This window comes from Neomonachus schauinslandi, chromosome 1 (assembly GCF_002201575.2).
Source record: "Neomonachus schauinslandi chromosome 1, ASM220157v2, whole genome shotgun sequence".
NCBI classification, from domain to species: Eukaryota; Metazoa; Chordata; class Mammalia; order Carnivora; family Phocidae; genus Neomonachus; species Neomonachus schauinslandi.
Window position 1 is genome coordinate 142,551,449 of NC_058403.1, and position 27,482 is coordinate 142,578,930.

The 27,482-nt window shown below is 39.8% G+C and overlaps 1 protein-coding gene across 1 annotated transcript in view; it reads right to left on the bottom strand.

Moving 5' to 3' along the window:
* Positions 1-1,654: 1,654 nt before the first annotated feature.
* GADL1 (glutamate decarboxylase like 1) overlaps positions 1,655-27,482 on the bottom strand; it is a 134,357-nt gene continuing 108,529 nt past the window's right edge. The window contains exon 14 of the mRNA XM_021678833.1: positions 1,655-1,828. Coding sequence (XP_021534508.1) covers positions 1,655-1,828 — 174 coding nt within the window. The remainder of the gene's footprint in view (positions 1,829-27,482) is intronic.

Consider the following 27,482-nt stretch of genomic DNA (forward strand, 5'->3'; position numbering starts at 1 on the left):
ACCCAGTAACGAGGAGATGACAGGAAAAGTCAGTAACATGAAGTGTGTGCTAATGTTGCTTTTTATTTCATGAAACTGGAATTATTGCAAACATCAATTTCAGGCACATTTTATGTAGACATTAAAACAAAAAAGCAACAAGGTATGTAAAACATATGCACACACGAATAGTTACCACCAGAGAAGAAAGGAATTCAAAGAAAGATTAAAATATTCTTTGACCAATGGAGATATTGAGAAACCACATACCCTAAAGTGAAAATATGGAATAAAAGCAAACAGTACACATCGGCTTTTTACCCTTCAAAATTTAATCAACAGAAGTTAATGATATCATATGAAAGGTTATTGAATATGCTAAGTCTAATACTTAAATGCTCTTCCATCTTTTGCCTTCCAAATCAGAGTTCTAATTAGATTCACAATCTTACCTTGTTGAACTCTGCACCCACACCTCTGAATTCTGTTTATTTCTTAGTCAAATAGAGTTCTCCTAGAAATCCGGGACCAGGATCAGAGATAGAATCATCCACTCCCAGGAGAAATGGAGGAGGTGTTTGCACTGAAAGGCCTCTAATTCTCAGATTCTCTGCCTAATATGAACCACTTAATAGTCTACACTGACGTTTCAAAGCTTGAGAAAGGGAATGTTGTATAACCCTGGACTTCATTCTGGTTGTTTCCTATAAGCAGAGAACAAGATAAGAAATGGGCCCCTCGCGCTGAAACAGGTACACAGAGATATCTGTATCTACCGTCTACTCCAAGCTAATGACGCAAGTGCCGTGGGAAGTGAACTAGGACTATTGCTTTGATTGAAAAGGCCATGCTACAAAGTGTTTGTCTTTATCCTTACCTGTAATTTAGGTACTTTAGAATAGATAATGGTTAATTTTAGCTTTTGAGAATAAACATTCAGCTGCATAAAAGATATATCTTTATAAAGTAAACATCTTCAATAGTTTCTCCTTTTAAAAACAGTTTTGATGGACTTCTGATGCCCCTAAACATTAGTGCTACCAGTTCCACAGCCGTTATTTTCAGACACTGGCTCAGGGGCCGCTGCAATAGCAGATTATCTCTTTGCCGGCAAAATATCAGAGCTATTATTCAGTCTTTATAAGGTTTCACTAAACCACTGGTTCTCAGATTTTACCTTGCCTCTGAGTCACCTGAAAAGCTATTTAAACTATGCTGAGTGGCACACCCAGAGTGTCTGATTCAGTCAGGGGCGGGGTTGAGAATCCGTATTTTTAAAGAGTTCCCAGGCAATGTTGGTGCTGCTCGTTCAGGGACCGCCATTTTGAGAACCACGGCTTTCAACTATTAAATTTGTATGTTCTTTAAAGAGCAATGGAAGCTTAGAATCAGGCCGTATGTGGTACTTACTAAACTCTCTTCAAGGCTGTGTCCTAAAGACAGTTCTTAAGAAAATCCACCTTTTATTGCCTTCTTTAATAGCAACAGTAGTGCCCAGGCAGCTAAAGAGTCCTTCCCACTATTTGCTTAGCATTTCCGTTTGGCCACGCCAGGCCAGGGCGTCTTTCCTATTTCTCCCCAGAAGGCCTGCAGTCTCTTCTGTGTCCCCAGATGCCGTGGATCTGGAAGCCTCCCCAGGACAGGACCCATGCCTCTGGGGAACCAAAAGCCACAGCTACATGTCTCTCCCCAGTAGGTCTATCTCATCCAGGAGGAAGTCCATGTCCTCCCGGCTCACTTGAGGGCTGATCACCACCTGGCGGAAGAAGTTGACCTTCCCGCGGTGGGGCTGGTAGCCCAGCATCAGACTTCCCTTCTTCATCATGCGCTCCTTAATGGTTGGGGCCACCTGCGCCGGGCGAGAGGAGGGAGGCGATGAAAGACCAGAGCATATTCTGGCTGCATTCCAACCAGTCACATGATACCCACTGCCATCCACTGTGGATCCCACTCCCTTGCACACATCCAGCTCGGTATTAATAACAATCTACTGAGAATTCACGGCATATGAAGACTGATCCAAGGGCTTTAGATAAATTTAATTCATCTAATCTTCACAGTAACTTCATGAGGGAGATACAAATACAAATTTATGAATGAAGAGATTGAGGTGCAAAGAGATTAGACAGTCTGAGGTCCCACGTTCGGTAAAAGTGAGTGAGAGAGCAGGCAGCCTCACCCAAGCACACACTCTTAAACCTAAATCATTATGCAGTGCTGTCTCCTTCAAAACAAATCAGGGGTCCTCAGGGAGCACAGATGTAAAAGTGTCAAATGGTACATTCCCAACTTTGTCTGAACTAAAAAATGTTCCCTTTCAGGCATCTTAAGTAAAGAAAATTAGTCTTGGATGGGGGAAAAAAACCAAATACACAAAATAACAGCCTTGCATTGATAGTCTACCAAGGAAAACACTAATATGGATATTATGTGCAGTTCTGTTTTGAAGACTAATAGTTTATTACTTTATTAATAGGATATGTGACACACAGACCCTCTTAATTTTGAAGAGGTGTAAAGGTAGGAATAAAATAGGAAGCTCGTATTTTATAGATTTGTAGATAACAGGGAGAGAATGGGACCTGATAACCCAAATGCATAAATTTTTCTAAAAGTTTAATGTTTGAGGAAATTACTCCCAATTTAAGAACCACCGGGGAACATCAGTCTGTTTTCATATCTGTAGTGTGACCACCAAAGAATTAGGTTATAAATTTTAAAATAGTGAAGCTGATTTTTGAAATACCAAATTAAAAAAATTCAGAGTGCAGTCTTCCTGGCTTGGAAAGGCAAGCAAAGTTTTCCATATTCCTTTTAACTCTTTCAAAATTTCTGAGTGTGTCCTATGTGAACATATAATGAGACTAGAATGAGTTTCTGTCCTCATCTTCTCAGAAAGATGAGACTTAGTTAATCCAGAGGGAAGAATGCATAGGTAAGTAACATCAGCCATGATGTGCTTTGAAATTCCTTAGGTGAGGGGCATACATCTCAGTTCCCACACGCCCATCTTGGGGTGTGACCATCCCACACCTCTCTATCTTTTAAACATACCTATGTTTTGCCAGATTACCCCCTGAAAACAAGTCAAACTAAAAAAAAAAAAAAAAAAACAAGTCAAACTACTTCATCTGCCACTCAACATAATCTTGATCTGTTGCAAAGCTTATGGAAAAAACTGGGCGTTTTAGACCTCTAGAGGTGTGATGTGCTGGACTGAGCCAGAGAGCCTTCTCAAGGGATGTACGAGGATAATTTTAACTAAGTACTTTTTTCCCTTATGTGCTAATTTTAGAACCTAAATTTTGCATAACGTAGACTACACTAGGCCTACAACAACAAAAACAAACATCCATTAAGCACAACCACATTGCCACTCTAGCAAAGTATGGGAGTTCTCTCACCGACAATGAGACATAGAAAATAAAATCTATGAGCATAAAAGAAAAAAAAATGCAGAAAAAGAAGATGAAGTTAGAAGTCAGTTTGGTGAAAAAAAAAAAAAAGACCAACAAGTTCTGTAGATTTCTGGAAACACGTTACAAATTTTATTGAGCTCTTTAGAGACTAGAAAAGCAGGGTTAAATAATCATCTCCAATCTCCAAGCAAAATTTAGTGACAAGTGTTTCGTGGATGGGAAAAGGAAGCAAGTAGGTAAGTCTCTACAAAACTAAGCTCCATGCATATCTGTCTGAAACCCTTATATTTGAATGTTCCAAGCATCCGCTAAGTTTCCTTCCAAAGCTCTATATTCAGGTATCATTTGTTTTTGGAATCATATAAATCGAGTGAAATGATACATGAGCAAATGAAGGGTGAGTGCAAAAAGAGAGTGTTTTCCATAAAACTAAGTTGAATTCCTCGGAAAGACTGGATAAAGGGGGGACTGCTAAACATCGCTGCAAGTTAGGTGAGGGAAGAGAACTGGCAAAGCCTTCAAGCAGAATCTAGAGTCCAGACTGGTTCTGCACATATGGATGCCAAGCCCTCACTCTGCTTACAGAAACCTGGGCTGGATTGGATAGATGATTCCTGAAGAGTGTAGTTACTGCAAGACCAGTAGAGACACTTTGATCATCAGACCTCTACTCAAGAAAAGCCTCACTTACTTTTGGAAAGCATTTAGAAGTCCTCACTTGCTGGGGAAAGAAAAACAAACAACAGCAACTTTCCACCAAAAGATGGGGAAATAAATGCACATAGATATATTTTAAGTTAAAATGTTTCATGATGTGTGCATCACATTTTTTTCTAGGATTATTTGCTTTAACTGACCGTGGGTAGGAGGGGTTCTGGTGCGAATATGGATGTGAAGGGTGCATGTGAACATGTGTGTGTGTATGCACTGCGTATGCACAGTCACATATAATTTAAACTTCTAACCCACCATTTGTCATGCACTGTTCTTAAAATCTTCCTATTTTGTCACAAAGCAAAGCGGAACCATGGTTTGACTTAGGCTCGTGACAAAGGTACATTTAATTTTAATTCAAAGAACAAGTGGGCTCTTGAAGGTAAACTGAAGGTCTGAGAGAAAAACACAAGAGTGTCATTGCTGATACATATAGGAAGACCTGGTTCACATAAGACAAATGTCTGGCCAGGAGAGTCACACAGTATCAAATTTAGAGCTTACAGATTGTGCTTCTGCAAACTTTTGTTTTGTTTTGTTTTTTTTTTAATAAAAATTCCTTTCATATTCATCTCCATCTTCTTCTAGGTACCCAGGGTATAACCAGCTCTGGATTATAGTCAATTTTAAATTCAAAACAGGCATGTGCTTGGCTCAAGCCTAATTTGCATTGTCTATTCCTGTTTACTTTTCAATAACCCTATTTCCCCCTCCCCAAATGGTATTTTGTGCCTTACCTCGGAGACCATTAGAAATTTGATTCCAGCTCATAAAGTGTCAGAGACTCACATGAGGCAATTATCAAAATGAATCTGTCAGGTTTGCATTTCTTGTAAGCAAACCAAAAATATTTTCTAATGGGAGCAAGAAAGATAAAAGAGGACACCTCGGACATTTTAATATAAAGATATTTTTGATCTTTAAAATTCTTGCTGTTGCAGAATGTGCTTCCATGGCGAAACACATGGCATGGGAACCAATCTCCTAAGCCAAATTTTGCCACTGACTTTCAAAAATTATGAATAAATGACTACACATCTATAGGACTCAGAGAACAAACTAAGCAAGGGTTTAGCAGGACAACACATATCTTATTTATGTGTCCATGAATATATGGATCATAGAGGTAATTACTCCTAGGCAAGAGAGGAAGACCTCTTTCATCTATGAATCCTTCATGGGAAAAGCAAGCCATAAGCCACACCAGGGATGATATTCACTAAATCTCTATCACAAATTACAATTGTCATAGTAGTACTGATTCTTGTTGTTAACAAATATTTTACCAACCCTTTACAATTTGCAATGAGCTTTCACATATCTGATTCCCACGAACTCAGGTTAAAGCTTGTTTGAAAGGAACCCATGCTTGCAATTTAGGGACCAAGAATGTTCTCATTAACAGCCAGCTTATCACATTTGCAGCTAAAAAATCAACCATTTTCTTTTTCTAAAACTCCAGGCACAATCCAGTGCTGGGTAACCTGGATATTCTCTTTTGCTGATCGAAGCAGAGAAACAGTCCTAATCCGACAGGATGGAATATTCACAGGGGAAAGAAAATATGCACAAACTAAATGTAAGTATCTGAATATCGCCCCTAAATGGAGCATGCATGGAGGAAAGCAATTTGGCAGGAGTGAGATTGCTTTCCAGCTCTCAATTATTTTACTGCTGGTTTTCCTTCAAATTGTAAATCAAATTCTTTTCGCATGCCTCAGTGCCCTGGTCCCTGCATCTTAAGTGGGGGAAGATCCTGACATTTCTGTTTGGTTGCACAGAAACTTAACCGACACATTTCTGTAGGATTGCTGTCGCACCCCCACCTAAAATTATGTTCCAGCCATGATTTAGTCATTTAAACAGAATTTTGTTGTCACACTCCTGCAGCATAAAATAGCATTTGATACTTAAAAGTTGCTTAAACCCAAGGGAAAACAAAACAAAACAAAACAAAACAAAACTAGCTCATTCTGGCCAAGTACAGTGATTTGATAACAAGGAACTGACTGGACACCAGCATAGCCTTTCATGAAAATAAAATTTTAATGTCCATAAAATGGAATTTCTTCTTAAATATGTGTAACGGATTCAAGGTTGACAACAACACATTTGTTTTCAATATGCAGAGTGTTTCTCAAACTTTCTGTGAGGAAGTTTATTTTTTCCAGTGCATCACAGAAATATTTTCGTGAACTATGTTAAAGGTGAAGTGTTGATTGAAAAAAGGAATTACTAAATAAAAATGAAGTGAAAAAGAATAATTACAAGCCCATTTTTAGAAAATTTTAAATTCAACAGTAAAGTTAATCTGCTAAATTGTCATATAAGTTTCTAAACAGTAGCCCTTGAGTTCCAAAATTTACTTATTGCAGACTGGTAATATTCAGTTTATGGATCTGCATGGGGCTGGAGACCACATTTTGAGGATTGCTGCTCTGTTTGAACTCCCTTGGCTCTTTGTGGGTGAATATTATTTTAATTATGAATCTTGATGTTATCTTGCATATTTATTTACGCTTATTGCCATGGTCTCCATACCACTTTGAATGGTGTCTTGTATTCCATCATACGACGATGCCTTAGTTTACCTAAATCATTTCCCCATTGTTAAAGCTTGGACCTGCTTCAGTTACAATGGCATTTCAGTGAAACCATGGAACCAATCATGAAACCTCTAAACCAGTCCTCCAAAAGTTAATCCAGAGATGGTAATAGTAAATGGTTCAAAATGGTCTAGACTTTAGGATCTATATACAATTTTTCCCATTATTTGCTGTGCAGGTGAAATCAAGTCACATTTTTTCACTTGTCCAATATGGAGCATCACAACACCTAGGGTGGCTGGGAGGACAAACCCATAATTAAAAGAGGGGATCCTTTTGCAACAAATTTGAGGGACAAACCCTATATAAGCTTCTACTCTGACTCTAGCCAGCAATACCATTCAGAGCTTCTAATAAATCCAGACGGACTTGTGTTTTGCTAGATTCTCCCATAAACTATGAACAAATCAATGCTCCTCAAACTCCAGATTTTAGAGCTCTCTTCTCAATTTCAATTTAATTAATCTACATTTCATTTTCTCCAAGGAAGCAAAGATTTTTTGGGGGTAGGAGGCTAAACTCATAATAATTTGCAGATATTGTGGGTAGAGCATAGGGTGGGCAGGCAGGCTAATAAGCTGAAGAGTAAATTATGAGAGTTGTATTGTAACTAACATCTTGTTCTAAGATTATCTTGCTTAAGAGAAATTTATATCAAATGTAGAAAATGATCTACAATATTTTTTCTCTCTATAAAAAGTCACTTTGAAAGAGTTTTAAATTTCCCTATATCTACACTCCACTCATACCTCTTTGGTATTCTCCAGAATAGTTTATAGACATATCAAGGCTAAACATTTCCAGGCATGGGGCTAAGCAAATAAACACTGAGAAAGGAATAAAATGGGGGCTCAATGCAGTTGCTACATTTTACTGTTATTTTAGATATGAGGGGCAAAATTCTCTTCTTTCAAGGGTTAGATAATAACTATTTCAGGTTTTGTAAGTCATACAGTCTCTGTTGCCAATACTCAACTCTGCCATCGTAGCATAAAAACAGCCCTAGACAATATGTACACAAACAAGCAAGGCTGTGTTCTAATAAAACTTTATTTAAGGACAATGACGTTTAATATATGATTTTCACACATCAAGAAATACTAAGCTGGGGCGCCTGGGTGGCTCAGTTGGTTAAGCGACTGCCTTCAGCTCAGGTCATGATCCTGAAGTCCCGGGATCGAGTCCCGCATCGGGCCCCCTGCTCGGCGGGGAGTCTGCTTCTCCCTCTGACCCTCCCCCCTCTCATGTGCTCTCTCTCATTCTCTCTCTCTCAAATAAATAAATAAAATCTTTAAAAAAAAAAAAACGAAAGAAATACTAAGCTGCTCTTGATTATTTTTCAACCACTGAAAAATGTTAAACCCATTCAGATCTCCTAGGCTATACATAAATAGGTAATAACCTAGATTTGGTTTGGGGCATAGGTAGGGACTCCCTGGTCCAAGCAGAAAGATACATTACGATATGTAAAATCTACCCCTTCAAAGGAAAAAGCACATTAAAAAGTTATGTTCGTTGGGTTTTTTTTTTCAGAAATTCTACATTGAGTCAGGAAATGCTAACAGTCTTCTTGACCCTCTTTGCCAGCCAAGCATAAAACCAGTACACGGGTTGATGGTCACTGTGATTTTCTTCCAGCAGTTATTTTTTGAGCAATCACAAAAAGTAATTTGCTTTATACTTTCTTCCTAAATAATCTGGGTTCCAAATAATTTGGGTTCAAACAGAAAGTCTTGCCGGTACTAATGTTATGCACTTATCAAAACTCATAGAACTATATGCCTTAAGAGGTGAATTTTACCTGTGTGTAAATTTTGAAATGAATAAACACATTCATTGAAAAAATAAAAGCGGGTCTAAGAGGATAAGTAGCTATATGAGATCAGGCAAATAACTTCAGTTTCCAGAGCCCCAGTCTCCTCATCTCTAGGCAGGAGATGATAATAGTCTAGTACCCCTTCATATAATTGATAAAATATGGAATATGATATTATAGATGCAGCATGTAATGCTGTGAACAGATAGTACATGATGGAAATGAATATTCTTATTCAAGAAAAGTCGAGAGCACAAACTCCGGAAAGAAAACGGAGCTCTAAATTGGGATGTTTCCTTCCAGTTTTACCACTCACTTCACGTCCTTAAGCAAGTCACTTAATTCCTTTGTAGGCCTGAAATGAGAAGGGTCATGGTAACTACTTTTAGGTGCAAAAGATATAAAGCTATTTTGGACATAGTGGCACTTGAAGCTTTTCTTCACAGTGAGGCTTTTTTTGGAGGCTCATTAGATCAAACATTTAAATGTAACCACCATGCTTGGGGTACCTGGGTGGTGCAATCGATTAAGCATCTGACTCTTGGTTTCAGCTCAGGTCATGATCTCAGGGTCCTGGGATCCAGCCCCTAGTCAGCATCTCCGTGCTCAGCGGTGAGTCGGCTTGTGGATTCTGTCTCTGCCCCTCCCCCTGCTGGTGTGCTCATGCGCGCTCTCTCTCTCTCAAGTAAATAAATAAATCTTAAAAAAATAAAATAAATGTACCTACCATGCTTATTAAATATAATTCACACATGATTATGGATGATTTCAGGTGAGTTGTGGGTGACTAAGTTAACATTCTCTCTTGAGTGTGTACTTTCTTCTTTTGCATTTTGAGGCCATTTTTATATGGCCACCAAATATTTTTATATGCCTCTATTCAATTCCTCTGCCCGCCCTGCTAATTTTGCCTGATGGCTAAATAAACTAGCTCTGTTTATTAGAGTAACCAATTATCCAGTTTCCTCACATCAGATCAATTAATACCTGTAATCAATCATCAATAGCATCCCTTTCATTGTTATGAGTGAGTCCAGATGCTAAGTTACAGGTTTAGAATAACCATACAGAGACCAACAGACTAACCTGGGACCCAATTAGTGAAATTCTATGTGACTTTGAAAAAATGTTTAACTCCTCTGGGACTCACATTCTTCTATCAATCCCTTGTAGAACTGTTGTAGTGGACTAAATGAAATAATATATATGACTGCATCAAGCATAGAATCTGGCATCTACTAGACACTCAATAATATGAACTAGTCTTATTAATATCTTAAATGAATTTGTTTTTAATCAATTTATATTCATACCTGGTCTTCTATTACACTATTTCATTACCATCTCTTGAGAGATGAGCATTTGAAAGTTCTGTGAAAACATGATTTGTAATTTATTCTTTCTCCCCAAAGCAACTAAACTGTATTTAAATAATTCTGAAAGGTTGTGAGTTTGCAGTTTTAGAAATTAAATCTTATAGCTCATGTATGCCACTTCTATATTAATTTTCTATTTAAGTTCCAAGTTTTTTCCAACATGGGCAAAGTAAACTCTTTTTTCCTTTAAAAAGTAAGACAGTGGTTGATCATCTTGGCAGTTTTGGTGGGGATAAGGAGGCAGGGAAAGAAGCTTTCCATTGAAATGTATTGTGGGCAAGGATGAGTTCCTATTGTATGCTAGCAATTTCTCTATGTTGTGTAAGTATTTTGCAGAAAACAGAGATATTTTCTAAGTAAAAATTGACTTCTTCTTTGGACACATGAAAAGGTCATATACTGAAACTGTCATTTGTCCCCATATTCACAAGCATGTGTCCAAAATTCTACAGTCTCCTTGTGCTGTCCCGCTGCTTATGTTTTTATCAAAGGAAGACTGAAGAGTAGTATTAGGAGCTCGCCAAATATCCTGAAGATACAAATCACCTGGATTGGACAGGGTGGGGCCCCAATCCAGAGCAACTGGATTTGAATTTGGGTTAGACCTGGTGGTCTTTACATTTACCAGGCACTTCAAATGCTTGTTATTACTATGCAAGTTTGGGAATATGGCGAATGACAGTCCTTTTAGCAGGAGAGGTAAAGTTAGGGTGAGAGGTGAGTGATATGTTGGACTGAAAAGACAATTTTGAGTGAGGAGGGGAGAGGAGATTGGGAATCTTCCCCTTCTTGAATTTCTTATGTCAATTTTGTAATAAAGACTTGGCTGATAGTGAAAAATTAAAAATTAAAAAATAAACCAGTGACCTTCAAAGAAATTGCTGGCCAACTTTTCTATTAATCATAAAACCTGATAAAGTGTTGAAAACACTGAACCATGGCCCAGGAAACAATAAAGTTCTTTCTTTTGATTGCCTGGAGAATCAATCTGCGTCTTTCCATATATTTTCTGCCATTCCTTACCTGTCCAATTTTCTTCTTACTTCTGTGCTCAACGCTCACTCATTCCCCTGGTATCTGCCCCCTATAATTTGGTATACGTCTCCTGAGCTTAAATTATGTAAAATTGGTGGTCTATAGCCCATGAAATCAGATTCATCTAAAGGATCATTTCAGCTTGGCAGAACATGGAGAAATAGGCCACACTTAGACTGGACATACCTCTTTTCAAATATGGATTTTTACCCTTATTTTCCTCCAGAGTATCTCTCAAAAATCAGACATGCACAAAATAAAGTGTCTCAACTTAAAAGAACTGTCTGGTTTATGCCCTTTCCGACATGGAGGAGCTAAGCACAAAAACAGAGGTTAGCATTCAGGAAAGACTGAAGAACACAGTCAGCTTCACATTTGGTGTTTACAATGTGGAAATGACAATGACAGCAATTCCAATAAACCTAATGTCAGTCATATATTCAAGGCAGCCGAAATGAACAGTCATAAAAATAAACCAAACTGAACTGAAAGCATTAACTGAAGAATGGACACAATAAACGTTTTACACACTCTATAAAGCAAAAACTTAATCCTCAATGTGTCACAGCAGCTGTCTGAGCTAATAGATGCTAGTAACCGTCGTGGGCCAACTCCGAAGTTTTCGCCCACTTGAGGAGATCCCTATATTGTTCCTTAATTTGACAAGCTATTCGGTAATTCTTTCCTTAAAATGACAACAGCCCTGAGGTGGTCCCACCTCGCTAGGGGCATCCGTGTCTAACGTTTTGGATTGTGGCAAAGACCATCTGCATTTCACGTCTGAAGGTCAAGGGCGCTGAACACTTCGCAATGCGAATGATTAAACCTGCCCAAGGAAGAATCATGGTGCCCCAAATGCCAATGATGCCCCTGCTGAGAAACATGAATCATGAGCCCCATGTGCTCCAGGGGCTCCCTCCCACCCTCTGGATCCTTTCGGTTTCTCTCAAGAGCTCAGAAGACTCAGCTGATGGGTCAGCAAAGTGAATGGGATCTTCAGAAGCTAACAGTCCCTCTGTTGTTACCCTTAGATTCTTTTCTTTTTGTTTTAATTTCTTCTGGCTTGATTGAGGTATAATTGAACTGAACTAAACTAAATAACTAAAAACTGGATAATTACAGTGTACGATGTGATGTCTTGATACACACATACACTGTGCAGTGATGTCTCACAGATCCTTAACATATTCCAAGAGTATCACTCCACATGAGAGGAGAAAATGAGTACAGTCCAGGTTTCTTTCTGGGTCCTCTGGGCGGTGGTCCCTATTTCTCAATACTGCATCTGGCTGTCCGAGCTGGGACACAGCTTGGAGACTGCCTTCTACAGCAGGTGGCTCAGACTCCCTGGGTTTGAGCCACACGGAGGCGCATTCACATCTCTCCTACACACTCAAGGGAGGTAAGGAGCACCGGATAAGCATTCTAAAGCCGATGAGAGACTCATTCCTTTTCCCACAGGTTTTTCCCAGGGTAACCTTCCCTGAGAATTCTTTTCCCTTTAGATATTTGGCAATGGGCAATTAGCAGCTGAAATTCTGTCTTTTGATTCAGCCCTGCCAACAAGACACAAACAGCCAATGGGGCTGTCTGGGGCATGAATGCCAAAGCCCTCCCTGGGGGTCCAGGCACAGATGTGGGAGGTGGTCCTGTGTTGGCACAGCAATAATTTTAAGAACCTGCATTTAGGCTTGGGAGGCTTAGCTTCCTGAGTAGCAGAATTATTGGTTTTTATTGTAGATTCTGGGCCTGACAGACAAGGAGTAAAACAGGAAGTGATCCCATAATGTTAACGCTGCTCTGAATCGAGAGACATCTTACTCTCCCCAGCCTGCCAGTGCATCCGAATTATGCCTCAGTGAGGTGCCCGCCGACCTCAATCACCCACCTGCAGCCACTCACCTGCATCCTTATCTACTTTATAGATTCGGGGGTTTTTTTGTGTTTTGTTTTTGGTTTTGATTTTGCACTGGTATTTGCTTCCGGAGTAAACCGAAGTCCAAATTGTCTTTTTGATCTTTTTTTGGTCTGATGGAATACAGATGGCCATTGTCCACCCCGAAGTTAGTTGTACACGCCAAGATACACTCCCCGCCTCCTCCCATAGCTTTTCTTTGCATGTCTATTTATAAGTGGTTTTCACATCATTTCACTGCACTTTATTAATTGAGCTCGAGTGCATCTTAAAATGCCTGGTGTTTCAACCTCAGAGGCAAAACCTGAACTTTTAAAAACAGATGTTTTATGTACCTTACTTTTCTTTCTTTCTTTCTTTCTTTTTTTACTAAATCAAAGAGAGATACCATGAGGATATTTAAAAATAATTATTATTCCTGTATTACTCATAAAAGTATTGAGAAAATAAGTGTTAGTTGTTCCTCACTGAAATCTTTATAAATGCTCCTAAAGGATTTTTTTTTTTTACAATTAATGCTGTAAAATATTAAGCAACAGCTTTTCACAGCAACCCAGACAGTTTACTTAAGTAACAAAACGCTCTAAGTTTGCACATTTTGTGCAAATTAACAAAAGTGATTATCCATTCTTCCTTAATGGAGCTCACTCAACACTCTAACTAGTGCTTAACATTGGAAGTTGCCTTTTCCTCAAAGTGTCCAGACTACAGAGTAATACAGAGGGGGAGCGGAACTATCCCAGGGGCTAGAAGGAGGCAGAGCAGACAGGGCCCTTCATGGACTAAACCAGCCTCCAACTGACATGTCTCATATATTGGAGTTTTGCGCAAGAATTATGTTTGACAAAAAAGGCTCTGCCATTTAAAAAGACCAAGTTTGAATCTGATTGGCAATGTATTTATTATTATTCAAGATCAATCATTTCAAGATATCTGAAAAATACTCCGTCGGGTTGTTGGCTAAGGAGATGCTTCCTATATGCTGAGTCTAAGGGGAGAGGGGAGTTCTTGGTCTGACCTTCTTGACCAAGTTGGGGAAACTAAGGGAAGTCACAGAGAAGCACGTTGCTTTGCTAAAACCAAGCTTCTTTTGCTTGAGAGTTAAGGTTAAGTCATATGTTGCCAAACTATGTTAGAATAAAGCCATACTGCATAAAAATTGGCCATTTTACATAACGGAACCTCAAGTATGTCCTAGTACAGCTGCATAACAAAGCTGTGTCGCCTTCCCATCCAAGGGCTGTCTTGCTTCTCAGAGGTGATCATTATTGCATTCCTGTGCTTTTATTCTCCCATAATCATCCCAGAGTTTCAATATATCCACTTGCCACTTCAATGGCTTCCTTTGGTAAACTGCTTGTTGATGTTCCTTGACCATTTTGGGTGATCATCTTTAGCTTACTGATTTAGAAGAACGCTTTGTTACTAGGAACATTAACTATCTAATTGCTTTACATGTTGCAAATTATTTACCTGCTTTTATTTTTGTTTTTAGTTACTTCGTGTACAGTCTTACTATTTATATAATCAGACCGATCAGCTATATATGCATTTATTCCAACATTGGTTTTGAACTTAGAAAGACTTATACACCAGTTAAATAAGTATTTCTTTTCTGATTTGATTTTGACACTTAAAACCTGTAATTCATTTGAACATTCCATTTGTACCTTGCATAAATTAGAGTTACACTCCCTGTGTTTAACCAGGAGTCTCCACACCACTGTTGGAATAAGTCTGCCTTTCCTCAGCATGCATTGGGAATGCATATGATGAATATTCCTATGAATACTTGGGTCTGAGCTTTCTATTCTGTAAGATTGATATGTCTATTCTTAGAATAATCAAGCTGTTTTATTTATTGCAGTCTATAAAATATTGAACTCTCCCTTCAGTATTCACCCTTCTCAAAATGTTCTTACCTATTACTACCCACTTGGTCTCTTAGATGATATCGAAAAACACTGTGACAAGTTAAATTTAAAAAAAAAAACATGATTAGAAATACATTCATCTTGCATATTAATTAGGGAAGATTAATCTTCTTATTTAGAATTTTGGTGTTTTTCAGTTTCTAAATGAGGTGGTTTTGAAAAATATGGCTGCATATTCTTTGGCATTCCTCTCAAAGGGATTTCCTGAATTGGAAAGGATCTGTGGCAGGCTAGTTACCAATAGGATGCCGTAGATGCTGCACGGCCTCCAAGGTCAGGTTAGGAGAGGTAGAACAGTGTCCAGCTGGTTCTCAGGGACACTCACTTCTTGAAGTCCAACTATCCTAAGCCCACAACCCTATGATGAATCCCAGGCCACCTGGAGAGGTGTTCTGGTTGATAGTCCAAATGAGGTCCCAGCCAAGGGCCAGCATTAACCATCAAATATGTGAGTGAAGATGCTTCCAGAGTATTCCAGCTCCAGCCATGGAATCACCCTCAGCTATTTTAGTCTTCCCAGATGAGGCTCCAGACATCCCACTCCCTCTGTGCTGTGTCTGAATTCTTAACCCACAAAAGCCATGAGCATAATAAAATGGCTGTTTAAAGCTTCTACATTTGGAATAATTTGTAAAACAGAAATTGTTACTGGAACATTAAGGTTTTTCGGAGAGGGTCCTTAAAGTTTTACAGTTTTACAGTTTTCTTCTATAGGTACTATAATTTATTTAACTCTTAGTTATTTAATGTATTTTTTGCTATTGTGGTTGATAAAATTATTCTGACTAAAATGCTGCCTTCTGGGGCGCCTGGGTGGCTCAGTCAGTTAAGCATCTGCCTTTGGCTCAAGTCATGACCCAGAGTCCCTAGATTGAGCCCCGCATCGGGCTCCCTGCTCAGAGGGGAGTCTACTTCTCCCTCTCCTGCTGCCCCCACCCCTGCTCCTGCTCTCTCTTGAGCTCTCTCAAATAAATAAATAAAATATTTTAAAAAAATAAAATTAAATAAAATAAATTTCAATTTTCCAGATCCTAGATTCTTACTCTTTGTGTAAGAAAATGTTTTTTAGATATTCAACTTTGTACATCTACTACAGCCAATTTCTAAAGCTTTTTATGTGATGCCTTTGGGTTTTGTAGCTATATAATCACACAATCTAAAATGAACACATTTGGGGCTTGTCCTCAGAAATATTTTAAAGCCCATGTCTTTTTCTGGTCATCGCGATGGTTAACACTCCCAGAACAACATTAACGCACAACAGTGAGGGCAGATGTCCCTAATTCGTTACTGAGTTTAATGAGAAGGTTTTTCATGTTGAATATATATTAATCTAATACATCATATAAGCAAACAAAGGATATCACCGAGAGATAACCAGTAAACCTTAACATTAATTTTGGTCATTAAACCTACGTATTTTTTTTTTTTCAATTTCTAAGGGTTATTTTTCTTGCTTCATTTTAAGTGGGAGAAATAATTTTGGAATACTTTCTTGATTTACTAGTTCAGAGATAGCTAGAAAATGATGAAATTGCTTTTTTAAAGGCTGCTTTTGCTTAGCTTTTGAGATAATGGAGTTCTGCTGAATGGAGCAGTAAAAATGGTACGTGTGCGGCAACCCAGCGTGCGACACTGCATGGCTAATCCATCTCCTCAGTTTTTGGGGATCCAAAAAACACGACATAAATTAAGTTTTTCAACCTGTGTGAGTGGATTATTGTGTAGCTCCCTGAAATAATCCTCTCATCTTTTAACACTGTTCTGACCCAGTTTGGGGAAGTATCTTTAATATCTTGTTCTACTTCACTGACCTCCAGGCAGAACAGCCAGAAATATCTGCATTTAACAGGCAACTTTCATCTTCGGGCTCACAAAAGGGTCAGCTTTCTTTAAAAAGGAAATTGAAACTTATATCACAAGGCAGCTTTTGAGGTGATTTTACTTTCTATTTTATAACCCTGACAAATAGAAGGCAAGGCTGTGGGATAACTGAAGTGCCTCAGAATAGTGCGTACCTATTGATAGAAGTAAATCAAAATCTGTTGACTGCACCTGCTTTTACCTCACCATTGATTATTTGTCAAGTCACGGGCACTCACCCCAGAAAGAAAAGCAGAAACACATGTGGGGAAGATGAGATAAGGCTGGGTTCTAGAACAAAACCCAGAACAATAACCCACCCAGACGAGGAGTGGGAGAGTGAAGGGTTCGTAGGAAGCAATAATTCTGAGATTTCACAGCGGACTCTGGTTAGCTAAATGATGGCTGAGAGAATGGATGTGCTCTGGTTGGCAGATGGGGGAATTGATTGGTGGGGCCTGCGGTAGATTTTATTATTGTTCTTAATTATTCACATGTCCTGCCTGCTCTGAGAGTAGGCGTCCTTGCCTCTGCCTGGAAACCGGCAGTGTCTCCCCATAGCAGGAGTATTGGTCACCATTCCATTATTATGCAGTCAAGTCTGAGCTGAAACTTTAAGGGCCCGTTGAGTGTTTCCACCAGCCCTTGCCTCCTTTCCCTTTGCTGTGAGGATGGCATGTTCCAGAAGGGAGCTCCTTTTTCAGTGTGGATGCAGAGATCAAGACCATGGGGCAGAACAGAACTGCCACTGACCCGCAGCGGACATGAAATGTGATCAAGAAATGAATCTTAGTTACTATGAACCACTGAGATTGGGGGGAGGGCCTCATTTATTGCAGTTGTATAACTAAGTGAAACCTAATTAACACAGCTCAAACTAAAGTGTTTTAGGTTAGCTTCAGGATGAATCCCACTTTAGAGGAAGGTAGGTAACTCTTGTTTGGCTCTAATTTTCTGTGCACTAGACATGGCTGACTTAAAGCCCTCCAACCTTGAGGATACCACACACTTAAGTTTCCATAGGCAAAGTCAAGGCAACAAAAACTGGATGATTCTAAGCTACTATTCAATGAGTATCTGCCATCCTAAAAGTGGTTTAGTCATATGGAGAGACAGTATCAATCTATAGCATGGAGGTTGGCAAATGTTTTCTTTTTTTAAAAAAAGATTTTATTTACTTATTTGAGAGAGAGGGAGCATTAGAGAGAGAGAGATGGAGAGAGAGAGAGAGCACAAGCAGGAGGGAAGGGCAGAGGGAGAGGGAGAAGCAGACTCCCCGCTGAGCAGGGAACCAGATGCGGGACTGGATCCCAGGACCCCAGGACCATGACCTGAGCTGAAGGCAGACGCCCAACGGGCACAAATGTTTTCTGTAAAGAGCCAGAGTAAATACTGTAGGTTTTGCAGGCCATACAGTTTCTGTTGCAACTACTCAGGTTGTAGGTGAAAGCAACCACAGATAGTAGAAAACACAGGAGCGTGGCTGTGTTCCAAAGAAACTTAATTTACAAAAACAGGCAATGGCTGGATTTGGTCTGTAGGCTGACCCCTGCTATAGCATAAGAAAACTTAAAAAGACACGTAAAGAAACAAAAACATCTTAAGGTAAGCCTGTGTTTTACAATCATGTTTATGTTGTTAAACATTAAAAAGCTACCCAGTGATCACTGAAGGACATGGATAAATCCTTGGCTTTCCCCTATTTAAAATAGAGATAATATAAGCCACTTCATAATGTTTTTGTAGGAATTATTTAAGGTGACATATAAAATGCCAATGAGTAGGCACTCAAGGAATTTCAGTTTCTTTCATCTTTCATTTCTTTTTTTCATCTTTGTCCACACAGAGTGGATTCTCACTGAAGGCCTATTTAATGCAAGCCAACTTAATGAATGAGGTCAAACAGTAATAAGGTGAAGGTGAGAATCTTTAAGTCAACATCTGCCGAGCGATTGGTTCGATAAGATAAACTTATGATAACCAAGAATAACTATTAATATATGTCATGATTTACATGTCTATTAATTAAACTTCTAATGATATTGACCTGACATGGAAATGCTTCCTTCTTAATTCAGGGATATATTTTGAATGACAGATAATAATTCTGTGTTTTATACCGAAGTCACACAATTCTTAAAGTCTTGCATTAGAGCTCCGTCCTGCATGGACAAGGGTAGAAAACAAAATCTCAGTGCTGTCTTCTCAATTAAACACAAGTCAATTTTGTGATTTCTTGAACTCAGACTAGGAGGTCAAGTTTTCTTTTAAAAAGCAATGAATCTTGGGGCCCCTGGGTGGCTCAGTGGTTAAAGCATCCAATTCTTGATTTCGGCTCAGGTCATGATCTCAGGGTTGTGAGACTGAGCCCCTCATCAGGCTCTGGGCTGGGCGTGGAGCCTGCTTAAGATTCTCTCTCTCCCTCTCCTTCGGCCCCCCCTAAAAAAAAAAGAGCAATGAATCTTAATATGTTGCTCTTTGATCTGTTCAATGTCTTTGATCATAAATAATCAGGGTCAAATGGGCCCAGGAGCCCATGGCCAATATCTACCGTCTTTGGCACATGGGCTACAATGACAATTGTGAGACAGTTGAACCACCTTTTTCTCCCCATAAATTAAATGCCATCAGAGGAAAGTATATTAATTTTTCTAATACATTTTCCACCTGACTTAACATTTTAAATTTATCTTCCAATCCTCCTCTTGGAGTTCACCCTGTTTCCCAATGAAATCCCCTCTCCTTCATTCTTTGAACCTCGTCTACTGCCAAAATAATGACCAATATCATTAACAACTACGCAATATCTGTTCTATCCATGAGATGGATAATCTGACATGCCTCATATCTATCACAGCTCCCTCCCAAGACACCAAGGCAGGTACGAACACCTTCCTCCTGAAATGGGATAAAAAGAAAGGTAGAAATATTCTTCTGTAAAACATGAGTATATGCTTAAGGAGACTTCTACCTTATTCATAGAGGAGATTTTTAAGGTAAGTGAAATTGCTCTGAACTGACAGTATGATTCCATGCTTGAATAAACATGGGACAGGGAGTATAGTACATGGAAATGGCTTAATATTCATTTACTCCTGATGTTAACATAATTCAAGTACCGTGGTGGTTGGAGACAGTAGCATCTGCACCAGGTCTTAGATCACCTTGCCTCATATGCCTAGAACGTGCAGAAATTGCCTTAGAATCATCTGGAGATGCTTGTTAAAAATACAGATTTTAGGGTACCACTCATCGTAGACCTCGTAAACCTCCATTCTTTAAGAAATTGAGCCTGGAAAGTTGACTTTTACCAAAACTTCCCTATAATTTCCATGTAAAGCCAAGTAAAGGAACATGTAGATCATGAGAAATGCAGAGTCATCACCATCCGTATTTACATGGAGGCACAGAAAACAGCGTCAGGGCATTTCCCATTGGGCAAAAGGTGAAGGGTGGGCTATCATTCCCCGTGAGAAACTTCTTGCTCTTCCTACTTCATACTTCCCTCTCAGCTGACAACAATCTCAAAGCCTGTTTCATCAGTCATCTCACACTGAGGAACGTCAACAAATAAAACTGAGGTCTTCGGGGCTACAAGACAGAAAAACTATTATCCAAATAACTGTCAAAAATCGCCATTAGAGTATTTGAAAAAAATGAGCCAGCTTTATCATGGGGACAAAAATCATTTTCTACCAATTCAGTGTTGTGTTTCAGTGTTTCTGTGGGCCAGCGATGCAGAGGAGTAAAATTGAGATAGTGTGAGTTTGAGCATTTCAGGGCAGAAGTGTCCTGAAAATTCCCTCAGTGAGAGAAAGCAATTTAGGTCAGGGATTCTCTCCATCTTTCATCCTCACAGGTCCTTTCTGGTAACCTCGTGACATTACAGCGGCTATGTAGGGATGTCTCCACAACATGGCCCCTTTCAGGTTCTGGCACTGGTCTCTTTGCCCCTCAGGTGATTTTCATTACCACTGGCACGAGCCAAGCCTTCCACATGAAGCATCTCATCAGACCAGTCAGTTAGAATCCGGCTCTGCTCTGTTTATGTTGACAGCCAAATGATCACAGGTGGAGCCCAGCCATTGTTCCCTCCCAGGAATTTCAGCATCCAATCCACTGGCTTGTCTAAAAGTTCTTTTTTTCCACAGCTCTGGCTCCAGACCTCAAAACATATCATGAAAAAAGTCAGTCTCCTTGACTACTGACAATAATGGATCAACCGCCTATCTAGCTGTCAAAATGATGATGCGTTTAGGCATCTGAATAATCAAGCAGGGAGAAAGGGGGAGGAGGAGCCATGGAACTAAGTAGAGTCTGAAACTAAACACACTTAATAATTCTGGAAAAGGGTGGATTCCTATCTATGAATACAGCCCATTGGACAGTTTTTACAGAATCCTCAAATCCAATTTCTTTTTGAAAGATAGTCCCCACTATCTTTTGTGAATCAAATGAACGTTTCAGTATTTAAAAAACAAAAACAAAAACAAAAACAGTAATTTATCATTTCGTTTGAAGTGCAGGCTCTATACATGGCCATATCTAAGGAACGTGGACTTATGCATTTCCACTGGCCTATCATAGTCTCTATTTTCTCTTCATTATCCTTCTGTCCACCCACTCACCAAACTTGGATTTCAGCTCCTGTCAGGATTGTGGCCTGTGGTTTGAACTGTCTTCACCAGGGAGTTAAAATGAGTTTGTCCCTGATTCACAGCACCCACTAGATCCCGGGGGCCACTAATGATGGATCCAGCAAAGCTTCCTGCCAGTCACACAAAATGCTTCCTGTCAGAACCACCCCCAAAATATTGACAGGTGTGGCCTGCAAAAGGACCTAATCACTTATCAGATAGTGGGGAAAGATCCAGTCATCCTTAAAGCCAGAGGAAGGCCATTAGGTCAGTTGCAGAAGGCTTTGTGTACTTGCCTTTCTTCCGGGACCAAAGCAATGGTGTCGAGACTATGGATTGATTTGGGACACCATCTAGTGAAGGATTTGAGGAAGTGCATGAACACAGAAAGAAAAATCCCCAAACCAAATTATATTTCAATTGCTTAAATGCTTAAATGCATTTTAAATGGTCCCGCACTGAACAGTGGTGTGATTTTTTTCTAAGTTAGGGCAAAGGCAAAACAGAACGACCAGGGACTCCGGCACAGACCAGATTCGGCTGGTTTTCCCACCTGCCTCTTGAGAAACAATGGACATATATCCCCTCTTAGCAATTTCCCACTGTCCACCGGTAAGGACATAAGAAATGGCCCCACAGAATCAGTTAAATCGATAGTCTACTTCTGCCAGAAAGTCAGCATCTGGGCATGGCACCGGAGGGTTTGGGAACAATGATGCCAAGGGCCCCAGATTTTCAAACGTGCATCTATCCGCTGCAGTGTTTTTCAGTTAAACAGTATGTATGTCAGAGGCTTGAGCTATCAAAAAATTAAATTTTTTTCTATAACTCAATAGCTTTTATCACCAGAAAATCAGTACCAACAGTACCTATTTCACAGTGCACTGCACACCAAAAGCTCTCCATAAATATAATATTGTTCAATAACTAAAATTGGCAGCTAGGATTTTTAACTGGGGAAGAAAGCTGAATATAATTCAACTATTACATTCTGAATTCTTCTATATAAAACCATGCTCTTGGCATGGAATAAATGTTCTGTGACTGCCTCTAAACTTCCCATGGGGGTGGGGGAGGAAAAATAAAGCCAAACAACAGCAATCCTTCCGAACTCCATATTGTGGTACTTTTACTATAACTAGCAATCGTTTCTAACGAACCCTCATTCGTCTTACTCTGCCTTTCGGAAAACCTCACTTTACCCTTCTCAATTGGAAGCGCTCTGTCATTTTTCTAGCTGGTGCTCCGAAGCTCCGTGGTCTGATTGCCCCTGGGACATCACCGTTTCTATGAGCAACCCACCCTAGCTGCTCTCAGTGGAAATAAATGCTATATTTGTGTTGCTCATATTGCTGGGTTTTCCTTTTTAGCTGAAGAAAGCAAGCCTCCAAGAGGTCTCCAAGCCTCAATGAGAGGCTGCTGGGAAGATGCTGACCTTCCCCCAGAACCTTGTTCTTGGTCTTCTGTCTCCAATCAGAAGAAAAGAAGACTGTCCCGAATGCTGGATGGCTCTCTCACTTTCCCCTTTCCAAATCTTCCACTGTTTGACAAATGGCTAATTAGCTATTGGTATCTGAATCTAGCCACGCATTGACTAACCCACACTTGTTTTTAGCAACAGGTGACTCTTGGGACATTTCTTCAAGAAGCCAACACTTGCAGCCAGTTGGACTTAACTTTGAACTTAGAGAATAGAGGAGTTTTGGAACATTGCAACTGTGCTTCACTTATATTTATTTGTGGTCCTTTAATAAGGAGGGAAGTTTTTTTTTTTTTTTCTGTTGTTGTTTTGTTTTGTTTTGTTTTGTTTACCTGGCGATAAATTCTCAATCTACAAGACAATATCGGAAAAGCACCTGCGGGCAGGCAGAATGGGAGAGATGCTTGCTCAGTGGTTTAGAACGACAGGGCTCACCATCACTGGGTCTAGGTCAGCACCTCACACAGACAAGCCACCAAGGGACTCTTAAAAGGAATGGCCATCTCAGGGATGGGTCAGAAAACACGAAAATGACTATCATGTGAAACAAAATCATGAGTTGTGATGGAGAGGTAAGTCAAGGTGTTTTTTAGCCCGCGATCAAGGATGGTGGACGGTAAGGCTTTGGATAGGGGTTTTTTGTACTTTTGACAAGGGCCCAGAGCTATTACTGGCACTCAGTCAGCTGGGTGATGGGTGGGAACTTAATATTAATCGGGATAGAGTACAGGCATCCTCCTCTTCCTTCAGAGTCAGTTAAGAGCATCTCAGATTATTCGCATATACCATGACTCACTCCTGCTCTGACGGACGTGCTTTCATGAATGAGAAAGGAGTGAAAATTAAATTACAGTCAAAAGAGCATAGAACTAGGGATGCTGGTTTGCTCAGAGGAATCCTGATTTATGCATGTTCTTTCTGGTATAATTATTAATAGCATCCACTTTACTTCCAAAAGTGTCCTGAGTTGGGCAATGCATTCTCTGGTCACCAGACACATACCAACCGTCTGTCTCATAAAGGCTGCATAAGTGGATGGAGGGGCCCGAGCGGGCAGGATGCATTATCAACATGCCCTGGCTTAGGCTTCCAAAATGCCATGTCTACTGAGACGCCAGAATGACATTCCAAAGGTGAGGCTACAAGAAATGTCACAGTGGCCACAGTAGCCATTGGAAGGTTCCCAATGTGTTTCCAAATGATGGAAATGCCTCCTGGAGAAAAATTCTCATCTCTCCCTCCCTTATGCCCCGGCACAGATTGTTGGTCACAATTGCTGCAACCAGTTGTCAATATTAACAACATACACACACAATATATACATACATGCATATTTGTCATTCTGTGGTTTCTTATTGCCTGATTTAAATTACCATCTTCTTCAAACTAATTTATTTTTAGCTGACTCAAAATGAGTGCTAATTCATTAGCCTGACTTAGAAGCTCTTTTTTTTTTTTTTTTTTTTTTATTTACAATAAGCATCAGGACCTGGTAGAACCTATAATAAACAGGACATTATATATTTTACATCTTTTTGGAGGACACAGGACATCATTCCCCAAACAAGGTGGAGATGTAAAAGGACATGTATTTGGTAGAGAAGGAAGTAAAAAGCTCTTTTTTAGGCAAACTGAACATACCAAGCAGAACGGGGGAAAAAAAAAATCCCTCCAGATTTGCAATGGAGGTATCTATGGAAAATAGGCTAATAGGAAAATTTAAAAAGAAATGATATGAAGGATTATCTTCTGCACCTCCCCAATCTATTTTATTACCGTTGTGTCCCACAGACATTGAGAGATAGACCGAGAAACTCAATTAGATTTCCGCTCCACTGGCGCCCCCAGTGGTCTTACCATTTCACCTTTCATAGTTTTAGAGGACCGCCCCATGGAGACTTTTCACTGGTTTTTGTCAAAGCCTGGAGGAGGATTAAGGACCAGGGCTAAATCCAGCTTTCCTCTTTATCCCCAACCAATTTTGTTCCCCTCTCTTTCCAACAAGCGAATGGCAAAGGGTAATAAGGCCAAGGATAAAAAGAGGGAGAAAAAAGGAGGCTTGCCGATGGCCGTCGGAATAAGAGAGGCCGAGAGTCTGAAATTAAACCCAGCAGGCAGAAGGACTTCCAAAGGCCGCCCAGCCCAGCTGCTGAAACCCATTTCATTAAACTGCTGCTGTGGTTGATCACTCGACACACAAAAAGGGACCTGACCGAGTACTTCACTGAGAAGCTTGAGCAAAGATGCAGCCCTGATGGGGCGCTGCTCATCGGGCTTTCTCGGGTAATTTCGGGGTTATTACCACTGGCTTTTTTCCCTCATTTCCATTTAATGGAGGCAGATTCACCAACTGAGTACTAGTCCAGCCTGCCATGAGACAAGGCCTCACTTTCTTTCATTTCAGACACTGTGGGGCCCACCTCTGCCTAGCTGACAGTCACAAGCTGCAGCTTAAGCACAAAACCCATTCAAGTGGAGCACTGCATGGAGGCGTAGAAATTTATGGTAAAAGATGACAGGAATAACAGTGGAATCTGTGTCACAGCCAACCTCAGCATGTAGATGATGCCCTGCATCCCATAGCTACAATAGCTACCATAAATTTACCATAGCCCTGGAGATGAGGATGACACAGGACACTATTTGCTTCTTTAAATCACCAGAACCACTCAGAAACCCAGTCTGAAGGAGTTGTAAGTGACTCTTTCCCTGCCCCTTTCTCTCTCAACCTCTTCCCCCAAAACATCTGACACCTGCAGGGAAGCGATCCTTGGAGCCCACACCACAGCAGGACGACAGAAGTGAAAGGGTAGCGTGGATTGTTCTAGAAGAAACTTCCCCCATCTCTCAGTTCATTTGTGGGCTTCTAGAGAGTATTGGAGTCCAAAGATGGTTTTGTTAATGCTTAAAAGATGGTAATTATTAATATGCCTCTGTGGCATAGGAATTAGTTTAGGCTGAGTATTAAACAAAACAAAATAAAACAAAACAAAAAACAGCAGACGTAGGAAAAGCTCTGAGAACCAGTAGGCAGTTAGAAGTTACCTTTTGTAAAAGATACTTAAGCTTAAAAGGAAATCTCCTTTGTTAAGGATGTCTCCCTCTCTGTAGCAGGAAAAGAAAAGTGATTCTAAATCTCTAGAATTTTTATCAATGGAGAAGCAAGGACTTAAATCTGTATAACAACATTACCCTTGTTTACCGTGCTTTTCCTGGTAATCTCCCATAACTGGCCTCCCTGCCCCCCAAACATCTTTAGTCTTTTGCCAAAGATGGTATTTAAGGTGATGGCTTGGGCCATTTCAGGGAGTTACTCGGTTTGGGGCCTCTCTCATATATACAGGAAGTATACATGTTATTACAGTTCTACTTGTTTTTGTTTTGTTTTGTTTTGTTTTTTACTTCTGGTTTATTTTATTATGTTATGTTAGTCACCATACAATACATCATTAGTTTTGGATGTAGTGATCCCCGATTCATTGTTTTCGTATAACACCCAATGCTCCTTGTTTTTATCCCATTAATGTCTTTATGTCAAGGGTGTCTCAGCCAAGAACCTAGAAAGGTAGAGGGAAAATTATTTTTCCTCCTTCACAGTGATATGTTAAAATGATCTAGCAATTTGGAGATTAGTCTTTGTTCTATTTAACTTTTAATCGGATAATTATTTCTTAAAGTATCAAAACAAAACTGCTAAAAAAGGTAGAGGAAGTCAAACCGGTGTAAGTGGGTGACGACAAACTGAGAGGAACTTCTAGCTTGAACTGAACTTGAACTCAGTTGAGAATTTAAGAATCTTCATTCTCACCAACTTCAATCAGTTAAGAATGCTCCCTTATCAGTATGTATTAATTATTAAATTTTAGGTATATTCAGATTTCTAAAGGAAAGCATAATAGGCATCTTCTAAAACCAGCTTCCCTTTAAAAACAACTGTCACTGCCAACAGACACTGCAATGTTTTCTCTTATTGGTGAGACGGTGATTTACTGCGTTTGTGATAGCAATCTGCTAAGTTACCTTGCGAAATACTGATCACATCCCAAAGACCCCACCCATGACTGCGTGCAAGTAGAATAAAATTGCCTTCAGACTGTGTGAATGGAGACAGTCCAATTTACATTACATACTTTATACACAACAGCATTTCTTTCTCTGACATTGATTCCTTCAATTCAGAAGTCCTTCCTCAAAAGCAGCCTTCCTAGTTCCAAATACATCTTTAAAAACACCAGTGACAGGTTTGCATATAGTATTTTGCATATTTATCTTGGTTACTTGGGAGGTTTTGCTTATTGTTTATTTTTAAATTTTCTTAATTTTAATTTTTAGGGGGAAAAGAATATAGTGCTCTCTCAGGTAGTCATTTTTGCAAAGAAACCAAACAAGTTCTGTTAAGGAAGGATGGCTTCTTACAGAAGGGTGATTAACCAGAGACCTTCTTGCCCACCCACCACCACTGAGCTTGTCCAACAGAACAGCCAAAGGCCAACAAAACTGTCTAAAGGACAACATGTTAGCCCAGGGTGCAATACTTAAATGCACCCTGTTAACCCTATATTTACTTGTGGGATGAGGCTTACAAAAGGTCCCAACTGACATGTGGGTAGTAATATGAAGAAATCAATGTGAATCTAGTAGCCCAAATATAAACTACCACCCATTTACTTCTTAACAATCAAACCTATAAGGGCTTTAGCTAATTCAG